Raw genomic sequence first — 13,596 nt, forward strand, 5'->3', positions numbered from 1 at the left:
CAGCTGTCCTGGGCCTGTCGGAGGCAAAAGGAATGTTTTTGATATCAGAAAGAAATCAATAACGCTGCAACAAAGCACCATGACCAAAAGCTCCCATTTTCACCTTGCTGTTCATCATTGAAGGAAGTCAGGACAGGAACTCAAACAGGGCAGGAACCGAGAAACAGGAGCTGACACAGAGACCACGGAGCAGCGCTGCTTACTTGCTTGTGTCACATGGCTTACTCAACCCACCTTCTTATAGAACCCAGAACCCCCAGCCAGGGATGGCACCACTCACGATGGGCTTGGGCCCTCTCTCGTTGATCACTAATTGAGAAAATGCCTCACATCTAAGTCTCACGGAAGCACTTCCTCAACCAAGGTTTCTTCCTCTCTGATGATTCTAGCTTGGGTCAAAATCAGCCAATAGAGAGTAACTGAGAATGTCTGACCTGGGAGTTGAGTACCATAATAATCAAGCTGAGGAGCCCCACAAACGGCATAGTAGCTGGGAGCATCACCGTCTTCATCTGTCCTGAGAAGAAAACAGCCTTGTAAAAACAGTTCACCCAACTCAGTAACAGCAAAAACCACAGGAATTCTTCTGTGTGTGTGCACGTGGGGATGTGTGTGTGTGTGTGTGTGTGCAGGTGCACATGCTGGGAGTGCACACTGGGCTAGTGTCCATGTGGCCATAGAGGACAACCTCAATGTCTTTCCTTAGGTGCTAGGCCCCCTTTTTTGAGACAAAATCCCATTGGCCTGCAATTGGGCAAGTAGGCCAGCTAGCTAACCATCAAGTTCTTGGAATCCCTACGTGAGTGCCTCTCTGATGCTGGGATTACAAATTTGTGCTACCAAATCCCAGTTTTGGGGGATGTGGTTCTGGGGATCAGACTGAAGTACTCATATTTGCAAGACAAACATTTTACCCACCTGAGCTCTCTTCCAAGCATCCCGTGTGAATCTGAATTCTAAACAAATTTCTTGAAGTGAAATAAATGTGTAGCCGGGCGGTGGTGGCGCACACCTTTAATCCCAGCACTTGGGAGGCAGAGGCAGGCGGATCTCTGTGAGTTCGAGACCAGCCTGGTCTACAAGAGCTAGTTCCAGGACAGGCTCCAAAACCACAGAGAAACACTGTCTCGAAAAACCAAAAAAAAAAAAAAAAAAGAAAGAAAGAAAGAAATGTGTATATATTTATATACATAGTATGTATATAAATGCTTTAAGTATATTTTGAATGCTTTAAGTATATTTTTACATTTAAGTCTGAATGCTTTAAGTATATTTTTACATTTACTCTTCATGATATATGCTATCACTATTATTATTATCCCCCATTTTACAGTTGAGCAAAATATGGTCCAGAAACCTAAGTATTTGTTCAAGATTACCCCATAGACACAAAGCTGAGACAAAGCCCCATGAGCCTTGACTCCAAGACTTCCCTCTGAAATGGGAGGCCCAACTTTGACCAGTGATGGATTCAGAAAGAGAATCATTTCAGGCAAACATCTAAGGTCAAAGAAAGTTGCACCCTAAGGTCCTCAACCCATTTTGATAGGAACAGAGCAAAATGGTAAATGGTAATTCTTTTTAACTGGCCAGTCATTGGCCACAGCTCCCAAATTGACCACAGGGTCTCAGGGTATTCTCTTGTAAAGCAAAAGAATTTCATAGGTAGAACTCCAAGGGTTCTTCTAACCTTCATATCCATGATTCTTCAAATCTATAGCAAGTTCTGATCTCCTGTTGATGTTCACACACTGAAAAAGTGAAACTCGTGTAGAAGGTACCACTGAGCAAGCCTCTGCACTGAGTATTCTCTGTATTCATCCCAGAGACTCTCTCCATCCTTCCCTTCCCTGTGTTCCAGGAAGCTGGCCTCTGCTGTGGAATATTCCTTCTGTACATTGTGAAAATGTGTTGTTCTCATTGTTAATACAAAGCTGATAGGCTGATAGCTAGGTAGGATTTTTCAAGGCAGAGAGAAATCTGAGAAGAAGGGCAGAGTGTGAGGAGTCTCAAGCCAGACACAGAAGAAATAACATGAGAAGTTCATAGAAGAGGCAAACAAGCCTCAGGGCAGCACATAGATGAATAGAAATGAGTTAGTTTAAGTTGCAAGAGCTGGTTAGAGATAAGCCTGAGCTATCAGCCAAGCATTTATAATCTTTTTTAAATCTTTCTCATTTTAATTGTTTGGATAGGGATGTGCTATACATTTTTCCCATTCCCTTTCCCTCCTCCCCTCTCCACTTCACTCTCCCCCTGCCTCCCCATGCTCCCAATAAGCATTAATTAATATTAAGTCTCTGTGTGGTTATTTGGAACTGGTGGGAAAGAAAAGTCCACCTACAGGACTCTCTGTACAGGCTCCATGTCCGGCAGCCTCTGTCTTCTAAATGGGCTTGTTCACTGTAAACCTGAGCAGGAACTAGAATGTGTGTGTCAGTTTTTCTTTGCTGTGTCCAAATACTTTAAAATGGAGAGAAAGATTTATTTTGGTTCACCATTTTGAAGCTTTCTGTCTATAGTCAGGCAGCCCCTAGTGTAGTGGAGCTGTCTTAATTACGGTTTCTATAGCTGTGAAGAGACATCATGCCCACGGCAATGCTTATAAAGGGAAACATTTCCCTGGGGCTGGCTTACAGTTTCAGAGGTTTAGTCCATTATCCCCATGGCAACATGCAGCAGACATGGTGCCAGAAAAGCCACTAAGAGTTCTACATCTTGATTCCCAGGCAGCAAGATGCAACTCTGCCACACTGGACATGGCTTGAGCATAGAAAACCTCAAAGCCCCTCCCCATAGTGACACACTTCCTCCAGCAAGGTTGCACCTCCTAATAGTGCCACTCCCTATGGGGGCCATTTTCTTTCAAACTACCAAAGGAGCTGTGTGAACAATAGGAGCATGTGACAGACAAAAATGGCCACCCCAGGGGGCCAGGAAGTAGAGCAAGTCAGCCATCTTCTTTCTTCCACTTTGGTTCAGCCTATCAGATGGCTAATTTGGAGTAGATCTTCTCCATTTAAAGTAGTTCTTCCCACCTCAATTAACCTACTCTACAAAACCTCTCAGACACGCCTACAGGTTTGTTTCCATGGTGATTTGAAATCCCATCGAGTTGGCAATCGAAATTAACCCTCACAGCAACAGAGAATCACTACAGGAGGCAACCTGCTTCTCCAAAAATGCCATACCATGTTCTTATGTTCATCAAAAGAGCGATGAGGCTCTGGTGTGGCAATGGACCAGGGCAGAAAAGAGAGGGAGAGGGGAGAAAGGCAGGTAGGTCAAGAGAAACATCAGAAAGGCCTTTCCCAGAAGGGACGATGCACGGCTTTAATCCCAGCACTCAGAGGCAGGTGTGCCTCTGTAAGTTTGAGGCCAGCCTGGTCAACATAGTGAATCCCAGGACAACCAGGGCTATAGAGAGAAACCCTTTCTCAAAAAAAGAAAACGAACAAAGAAACAAACAGGCTTTTGTCCAAAGGAAGAATAAAAAAAAAGTGTGGGGGGGGGGAGGGAGACAATGCCCAAATGCAACCACAGTGAGCAATTACAGAACAATAGCTAACTGTTTTCTGTAATTAGAGGGAGAAAACCATCACCAGTGAGGATGAGAGCTGCTTTGTCCTCCTGGACCCTCTGCACCCAAAGAAGAATGGGGCTCATGTGAGATGCAGGCCAGGGACTTCAATGTCTTTTTTAGTTGTCTTGGGAAATTAATCTCACACTAGTCTACCAGTGCCAGGAAAGGAGGGCAGAGCAGGCGGCAAGGACTCTCTTACTCAGAGAGACAGGCAATTGGAAATGTGAGTCGTGATGAGGCCAGTAGCATCCTGGGAGAGGAAAGGGTCTACGCTGATAGTTGCAAGTGGGGAGGTTGGCATCTCTGCAGAAGGAGGAGGCAAATGGGCTCTGGCACCATTTCTCATCCCCCTTTTGCTAAACTCCCAGGTGTAAATCTTCATATTTTATAATAAGTATGGATAACCACCTATAAATTTTTGAAGGTTTTTTTTTTAATCAACAGTTAGAATCACTGTGGTATATGTCAACTACATTTGTGCTCATTCACCACATAGCAGCTCACAGCTATCTGTTCCATCAGTCTAAAGGGATCAGACTGCTTCTTCTGGCCTCCAAGGACACTGCACGCAGATGCAGACAACACGGAGACTCTTTCTTCCAGCAAGCAGGTTATTGGTGCTGGTGCACAGGCCCAGTGGATTAACACCTGTCTTAGTAAGGATCTACTGTGATGAAACACCATGACCAAAAGCAACCCTATTTCACTTACACCCACAGTTCATCACTGAAGGGAGTCAGGGCAGGGACTCAAGTCGGGAACCTGGAGACAGGAACTGATACGGAAGCATGGAGAAGAGCTGCTTACTAATGCTTACTCAGCCTGCTTCCTTATGGCATCAAGGACTGAGAACCCAAATACGGCACTACTCAAAATGGGCCTGGTCACATTGATCACTAATAAAGAAAATGCACTACAGAGTCACCCACAGGTCAATCTTATGGAGACATTTTTCTCAATTGGGTCTTCCCTCTTCCCAAACGACTCTAGCGTGTGTCAAGTTGACATAAAACGAGCCAAAACAACACCCAAAGGCTGAGGCCCCGTCAGTAGGACATGGTGATGTACACCTGGAAGGAAAACACTCGAGAGGTTGCTGGCAGGAGGATCATGAGTTCAAGGCCAGCCTGGAGAGCTCAGCTGTCATGTGCTCTCTAAATGAATCTTTTCTGCACCGGGAGTCTAAGCTCCTGCTGCCACAAAGAAAGTATTGCATTATTATATTATATCTATAATATGCACTCGCCTTCATTTTCTACAAGCTAAGGCTCATCTCACATACAGAAAATTTAAAAGCATTTTACACAAATACGCTTTCTGAGCAGAGTTTAAGGTCTTCTTGGTGGCTGGAGGGTCATATCCATAAGACAGAATGCCATGTGTGCCACACGAGCAGAGCTTGACTGACGTCATGTCTTCCCTACTACTATGATGGGATATTTTCCCCAAACTCTAAGTCATAATAAGCCCTCCCTCCTCTCTAAGAGAGAGAGGGATGCAGGAATTCCTGCTGAGCTTGATGAGATGGATAGAAGTATTTCCTTCTTGCTGTTATTCAACATTCAATAACTTTTCTTTTTTCATGTTTAAATCATATGTCTTTTATGTGTGCACATGTGTGTGTGCATGTGTATGTGGGCAGAAATACACGTGTGGAGGCCAGAAAAGAGTTTGTGGAAGTCCGTTCTCTCCTTTCACCATACGGTTATGAGGGAACAAACAGGTCAGCAGGCTTTACCTACTGAGCCAATCCACTAACCAAATTTCTTAAAAAATAAATAATTAGGGCCAGAAAAAATGGCTGAGAGGATAAAGACATTTACCACGCAAGCCTGACAACCTGTGTTCAATCCCGGAACCCACTTAAAGGTAGGAGAACACTCATGGCACAAAATGGTGCTCTGCCCACCTCAACTCACTATGGCATGCAGACCCACATATACACATCATATGTGTGCATACACACACACACATACACACACAATAATACTACAAATAATAAATTTTTAGGGCTGGAGAGATAGCTCAGAGGTTAAGAGCATTGCCTGCTCTTCCAAAGGTCCTGAGTTCAATTCCCGGCAACCACATGGTGGCTCACGACCATCTGTAATGAGATCTGGTGCCCTCTTCTGGTCTGCAGTCATACACACAGACAGAATATTGTATACATAATAAATAAATAAATATTAAAAAATAAATAAAATAAATAAATTTTTAAACATAAAAACTGCCAGTAGTGCTGGTGCACGCCTTTAATCCCGGCACTTGGGAGGCAGAAGCAGGCAGATAGATCTCTGTGAGTTCAAGGCCAGCCTGGTATACAAAGTGAGTTCCAGGACAGCCAGGACTGTCATACAAAGAAACCCTGTATAAAAATATAAAATAAAATAAAAAGCACTCCCACATTCTTCCTCATTTACAGATCATCACATTAAATGGCATATTCTATGTCTAGGCATAGAAATGTACTAGATGATTTCAGAGTATTTCCAGTTAAACTCTTCATTACTACAACGGAGTAAATGAGGAAGGCTAACTTAAAAACAAAAGAACTTTCTTAGTTACTGGAGGTTGGAAGTTAAACAGCATGCTGATAACTTTGTAAAGACAGCTTTGACTGTACCACAACATGGTTGCAAGAGTGTGTGTATATCTCCCTATTTAAAAAAAAAAAAGATTTATTTTTATCTTATATGTATGGGTGTTTTGCCTGCGTTGTTATCAGTGCACCATGTGTGTGTCATGCCTACTGAGGCCAGAAGAGGGCACTGTTTCCTTTGGAACTTGATATACAGATGCTTGAGAGCCACTGTGTGGATGCTGGGAATCTGAATCCACGTCTTGTGGGAAAGCAGCCAGTGCTCTTAACCGCTGAGCCACATCATGAAGCATCTGTTACACCCTCCTAAAAGCCTTATCTAATTCTTATCACTTCCTAAACGCTATAGTCAGGGTAGTTTCTACCCTCTTGATGCCATTAGCATCTGACTCCAGAAACTAAACTCCTGTCTGAATTTCAGGACGTGATCCATACTCAACTCATCCATCACCATCTTGTTTAACCACAAAGCAAGGAACCTATCAACTTCTACCAGAATTGGACTCTGAATCCAACATAAAGAGCCTCCTATTCATTCAATGTGCTTGGCGTGGTGATATGTGTCCTTAATCGTGGCAGTCAGGAAGAAGAAGCAGGCAGATTCTGAGTTTGAAGTCAACCTGGTCTGCAGAGCAAGTTCCAGGACAACCAGGGCTACACAAAGAAGCTTTTTCTCAAGGATCAAAAAAAAAAAAAAAGTGAGATAATTCATGCTAAATGAGCTAAAACCATAAATAGATTAAACCACATTAAATATTTTTAACTCCTTGCGTTCATTATGATACAAAAATAATGAGTCACCTCTGAAAGCTGCTAGGAAACCACATAATTATTTTTAAAACCTGGTTGTTGGGCTGGGGATGGGGCTCAGTGTCTGTAATGTTAATCTTGAATACCAGCTTGATTGCTTTAGGAGTTACCTAGGAGATTCACCAAGCACAGCCTATGTGAGGCCTATGTGAGGGAGTTCCCAGAGACAAGTGGTCAGGAGGGCTCTGACCTATCAATGCTTTAGTACATTGATGGATTCAGAGTTTGAATATACTATTGAGAGGTAGTGGAACTGTCGAAGCCAGTTGTGGAGGTAGTTCATTGAAAGTATGCCTTTGCAAAGAAGGCAAACCACTTTAGAAGGGCATCCCGGCCCCTTTTCCTCTTTCTATCTCATATTTAATAAGAGGCAAACCATTTTCCTGTACCGTATGCCTTTTGGCATGTCATTCTGCCTCACCATGCAGGGACTGGTAGCAATGGAGCCAGGTGACCATGGACCAAAGCATCTCAAAGTGGAAATTAAATCTTTACTCCTTTAACTTGTGTCCAGCTGGTGCTTCGTCACTGCGATGGAAGTTTCCCACGGTGGTAAATCCTTGACGTGCAAAGTTTGAGTTTGATACTCATCACTACAGCAGAAGGCAGGAGGATTAGAGATGCCCATCAGTGGTAGAACATATGTCTATCATGTGTAAGGCCCTGAGTTCAATCACCAGTTCCTCACACACAAAAATATCTATGTATATATTCTATAGATCATATATTTTATGTATATCAATATTGAGACTGTGCTTATTAAAGAGAATCAAATGCTTTCTTTTGTGCTCTATTTTGAGAAGACAATAAAATAGTTGATGGAAGGAAATTTATGCGGGATTCTTTCTTCTGATTGGTTGGTTGGTCGACTGGTTATCGTTTATTTTGTTGTTGTTGTTGTTTATTTTTTTTGAGATAAAGTCTCATGTAATCAATGCTACCCTTGAACTCTTGATCCTCCTGCCTCTGTCTTTCTAGATATATGTCAGGAGCCATTTTCCCAAAGATTTTAGCAGGGATCATTGTCCTGGGGATGTTTGCAGAGAGCCCCACACCCCAACTGTATTGAGAACTGTTTGTTGGCGGAGCCCACCCCACACCCAACTATCTTGAGAGTTATCTGTTAGTGGAACCTGCCCCACATTCCAACTATCTAGAGAACTGTTTGTGGTTGGAATCACAAAAGGAACGATTCCTCCAGCATAGAGAACTAGGTGTGTCGACTCGTGACCTCCTGACCATGGACTCGTGACCTCCTGACCGTGGACTCGTGACCTCCTGACCGACAACTGGTGTCCCCATGACCGACTCGTGACCAAGTGTCGGCTCGTAACCATCGCTGCAAGATCCCTTCCTGCCTTGGCCATACCCCTGCCCTCATCCCAACCCAAATTCCTCATCCAGGGACTATATAAGCCACAACCATGACGCTTTGACAACAGGTCTTGCTTGGCCTCCGTGCTCTTTCCCGCCCATGTCTTTTCAGATAGCGCCTCTCCGGGACCCTGGAATAACTGACCTGCCAGGTGGGTTACAACCCTAGACTAACTGACCCGCCGGGACGGGTTACAGATATATGCCAATATGTCTTGTGGGAATTTTTCCTTTAAAGAAATATTCCAGGGCTGGAGAGATGGCTCAGAGGTTAAGAGCATTGCCTGCTCTTTCAAAAGTCCTGAGTTCAATTCCCAGCAACCACATGGTGGCTCACAACCATCTGTAATGGGGTCTGGTGCCCTCTTCTGGCCTGCAGGCATACACACAGACAAAATATTGTATGCATAATAAATAAATATTTAAAAAAAAAGAAATATTCCAATTGAAAAAGGGAAAATAAATGGCAGAATTAGACCATTACCAACATATAATCCTTAATGATTGACGGGTGTAACATGAACCATAAGTGACAGCTAGCAAGACATCTGATTCTTCAAATAGATTCAAACGCCCCCACATTGTCTTAACCTTGTCCCACCTCACCGTAAAAACAAAGCAAATGTCTGAATACTATCAGGTCTCTATATTAATGAAGGATCTATGTGAAACAGACAAAATTCTGTACAAAGTGTTGAATAGCATCAAGCCATTACACGACTGACCAGCAAGACAGCTCAGAGGCTGAAGACCCTTACCACCAAGCCTGACAACTCAGGTTCGATTACCCAAGATTCACAAAATGGAAGGATAGAAGGAATTCCTCTTGCCCCCACATATACACCATGACATGCACATGTGTGGATACGTGCAATAAGTAAATAAATGTAATAAAAAATAAGTTACTAAATCAAGGCTGTGGGAAAGTCTCCAGACCAAATGATCCCGTTTCTTTGATAAAAGCGAGTGGAAATAAATAAAGGGGGATGCTGGCAGGATGGCTCAGTGGTTTGGGGCACTTATTGCTCCAACAGAGGACCTGGGTTCAGTTCCCAGCGCCCACATTGCAGCTCACAACCATTTGCAACTTGAGTTCCAGAGGATCTGACGCCCTCTTCTTACCTCCTCATGCCCTAGAAACACATGTGGTACACAAACATACATGCAGGCAAAACAACCATAGAAATGAAAATAAATAATTTTAATGTAATTAATATTGGTATTACATCCTAGTTTTCCTACCTTTGAGTAGGTTTGAAATTTTTGTTATACCAAATAGTCTACAGGTTCATGTTAAGAACTTTTAATTTCAGAGCCGGGCAGTGGTGGCTCACACCTTTAATCCCAGCACTCGGGAGGCAGAGGCAGGTGAATCTCTGTGAGTTCGAGGCCAGCCTGGTCTACAAGAGCTAGTTCCAGGACAGGCTCCAAAGCTACATAGAAACCCCATCTCAAAAAAACAAAAAACAAAAACAAAAAAAAACTTTGAATTTCAGAAAATACATTTTAGAATACTCATAATCCTACTTCCAGAGATAATCACTTCTATTATTTTATAGTATAGACTTCTAACCTTTTAAATGGCATCTACTGTGTATATCCTGCTAAGAATATTTAATATTAATATATAAAGAATATATTAATCTTTAATCTGCTTAATTCAAGAAAGACATACTTTCTCTTTTCACTAAAAGTCCCAAAATATTATTCTTAATGTTTACAATTGTATTTTTAGTTTCTAAAATTTATTGAATCATTCCTCTTTTTCATTTTTCATTTATATGTCTGTGAGTGTATGTCACATGGTGAGAAGTGCTCCATTGGTTATGAGTCACTTGCTGTGCTGGTGCTGAGGTATATATCCACTGAGAAGACTGCTCAGACATGGGTTTAAGCCAGTAGAAAGTCTTTATTATTATTTTTATGCTGGGCGGTGGTGGCACACGCCTTTAATCCCAGCACTCGGGAGGCAGAGGCAGGCGGATCTCTGTGAGTTCGAAGCCAGCCTGGTCTACAAGAGCTAGTTCCAGGACAGGAACCAAAAAGCTACAGAGAAACCCTGTCTCGAAAAATCAAAAAAAAAAAAAATTTGTCTCGGGCTGGAGAGACGGCTCAGTAGTTAAGAGCACTGACAGTTCTTCAGAGGACATGGGTTCAATTCCAGCACCCACATGGCAACTCACAACTGTCTGAAGATCCAGTTGCAGGAGATCTGACACCTTCACACCAATACACATAAAATAAAGTTAAATAAATAAAAAAAAAACTACAGAGAAATCCTGTAAAAAAAACAATTAAAAGGGACCTTAATATTAAATAAATAAATAAATAAGAATTTGTCTCTCACTTGGCTGTGGTGGTGCACGCCTTTAATCCCACCACTTGGGAGGTAGAGGCAGAGATCTCTGAGTCTGAGTTTGAGGTCAGCCTGGTCTACAGAGTGAGTTCCAGGACAGCCAGTGATACACAGAAAAACTCTGTCTTGAAAGAGAGAGAGAGAGAGAGAGAGAGAGAGAGAGAGAGAGAGAGAGAGAGAGAGAGATTGGAAGTGTCTGTGAAAGACATCGGGGGAAAAAAAATGCAGCGTGCCAGAGAAGCTCTTCCTTGTGCCAGAGAACATGATTAAAGCCTCATTAAGGAGCGCACCAGGACCCCAGACCTACAATAGCAGCATCAGGAGCCATTTAAATCTACAGCAAAGAATGTGCCGCACAGCCTTGAAGCTTTGCAATCCTTTCCTAAGTTTCCGCTTTAGAACCTGAGCTTTCATTCTGCTTTGGTGGTTTCATTTAAAGTGTGGCCATCTCATCAACGCCCACATGTGAAACCTGGAGCCATGCCCCCGCTTCCCTTTGAGAGCACACGCATCCTCTTCCTACCTGCAGGAATGGAGCATCAGATCGCACTGACTCAGGGTCACTGATCTCAACTCTTAGACTTCAACGTATGTGTGGACTCTAGAGTTCAGTCAACCCTTTGAAGGCTTTCGCTATGGTAAGGCTGCTGTCCACCACCTCCCTGTGGGCAGGGAGTTCAGGCTTTACCTGCCTGTGGAATTGGAGATGTGCCAACATCTGTTAGCACAGAGACACTCCTCATGCAGGGCTGCTCTGGATGTCCTGTGTGGGGCAAGAACCCGTGCTATTGAGCATTAAAGCTCCCCAAAGCTATGCTGGTGAGGTTTATTCATATTATGTCACCTTTTTTTTTTTTTTAATGAGTGGGGTATTGAACTCAGGGTCTCATGCTTGAGCCCTGAGCACCACTGAGTGAGCCCTCTCCTCAGCCCCAGTTAGCTCGTTTAAACTTCCTGAAAACTCTACCTTTCCAGGGAGTAAAACTGAGTTAGAGGGAAGTTAGGTCTTCTTTTTCCGCTCTTGTACATCGCTAGGGGCTGAGACACAGACAACTTGGCGACTTACCAGAATCTACAGCAGATGAGGTGAGGAGACACGTGAAGACCCAGGACAAGGGAACCAAACCCACACCCACATAACTAAACACAAGCACTGCCCACGATGCTGCAGCTCCCATGCGGTCAGAGAACAACTTGAGGGAGTCAGTTTTTTCCCTCAGCCAAGTGGGTCCTGGGTCTGAACTCAGATAAAGCTTGGCAGCAAGAGCCTTTACCCACTTCACAGATCTACTTTCTTAATTTCATTGTCCTAAAATTGCTGTTTTCTCTACAACCCTACGGCAATGAGGGGTCACCACGATGCAAGTACCCAAATGATATGCCTCCGTGGGAAAGAGAATTGTCTACAAGACAATTCCATCTCTTCCATCTCTTCCTTTCAATCCTACATCCCAGGTTTTGGACTATGGTTTACTGATTTCCCACATTAATTGTTTTAACATTGTCCTCAGTGATATCTTTTGTCTCTCATTACCATAGAAACCCAGACTGCCTCAATAATTGTCTTCCTTGAGTCAGGTGTGGTGACACATGCCTTTAATACCAGCACTTGGAGGTCAGAGGCAAGCCGATCTCTGAGTTCAAAGTACCCTGGTCTATAGAACAAGTTCCAGAACAGCCAGGATTGCACAAATAAACTCTGTCTCGGAAAGAAAAACTTGTCTTTCTTATCCATCTCTTTCATCCAGGCTTTCTACATAAAATTCTCCATCAGCTCCAAATTATCTACTGAATTAAATCTGAAATCCTTGATTTTAGTTTCCAGTACCTTCTCTGCCCCCTCCACACCTGTTTCTTAAGCACACACACACACACACACACACACACACACATCTGTTTTTAAATAATGCATTTTTAAATAATAAACTAGATGACTGTTAACTGAATTATCAACTATAAGTACAGAGGCCGCTATATAGAGGAGGATCAGTCTTTATATCCTAATTCCATACGGTTAAGCTCCTAGATGTAGCACTCTTAAGGTGGGGGTAGATAATAGTATTAGCTTCCAAATTATGGATTTATATCCTATCTTTTTGTTTTGTTTTTTTGTTTTTTCAAGACAAGGTTTCTCTGTAGCTTTGGTTCCCGTCCTGGAACTAGCTCTTGTAGACCAGGCTGGCCTCGAACTCACAGAGATCCTCCTGCCTCTGCCTCCCGAGTACTGGGATTAAAGGCGTGCGCCACCACCGCCCGGTTTATATCCTATCTTGTACCATTACTAATATGCTAAACTCAGAGAGCCTCTCCCCTGTAAAATCTATAAATGTAAGGAATTTCCTTCGTTAGGGCAGTTGCTGAGGGCTCTCCGAAACCACTTTCTTGAGAGAGGCCGGCAGAATTCCCGCCCAAAAAACTACAAAGCCCATAGGGCCATTCGGCCAGAACGCCTGCGCAGTAAGCACTTCTTCCTTCGTGTTCCTCGTTCCCGGGCAAGAACCGCCCCGCGACGCTGTGGCTTGCGCTGGAAGAAGCGGAAGAAGATGGCGCTCACCAGGTGGGTTGTTGATTTGGGTCCTCGATACGGAAGGGTCTGGAAGTACCCATCTTTTCCTTTTTTCTGCCCGGACTGTGCGGGCAGTGACCTAGCCTGGGGCGCAGTAGCACCTTGGCCGAGACCATGGCTAGAACTACTCGCTGGCTTCTTTGGCGACTAGGCCGCGCCAAAGCCGGGGTCTTTCCTTAGAGGCTTCCCGGGTTGAGTTCGCCCTTTCCCCGGGGCCCAGAGCCACGGCGTGGCCTCGCGCGGAAGAGCTCACGTGTGCTTCGCGTAAGCAGCGCGGTAGGTTGGCGAGCGCCCTGCGGACCCCAGCT

General features: G+C 43.8%; 1 protein-coding gene across 1 annotated transcript in view; it reads left to right on the forward strand.

Annotated features, from left to right (window-relative positions):
- Nucleotides 1-13,220: 13,220 nt before the first annotated feature.
- Snw1 (SNW domain containing 1) overlaps nucleotides 13,221-13,596 on the forward strand; it is a 33,113-nt gene continuing 32,737 nt past the window's right edge. Inside the window, exon 1 of the mRNA XM_057782367.1 lies at nucleotides 13,221-13,279. Within this exon, the coding sequence (XP_057638350.1) occupies nucleotides 13,266-13,279 (14 nt within the window). The 5' untranslated portion in view covers nucleotides 13,221-13,265. The remainder of the gene's footprint in view (nucleotides 13,280-13,596) is intronic.

The sequence above is a fragment of the Chionomys nivalis genome, chromosome 10 (genome assembly GCF_950005125.1).
Source record: "Chionomys nivalis chromosome 10, mChiNiv1.1, whole genome shotgun sequence".
Lineage (NCBI taxonomy): Eukaryota > Metazoa > Chordata > Mammalia > Rodentia > Cricetidae > Chionomys > Chionomys nivalis.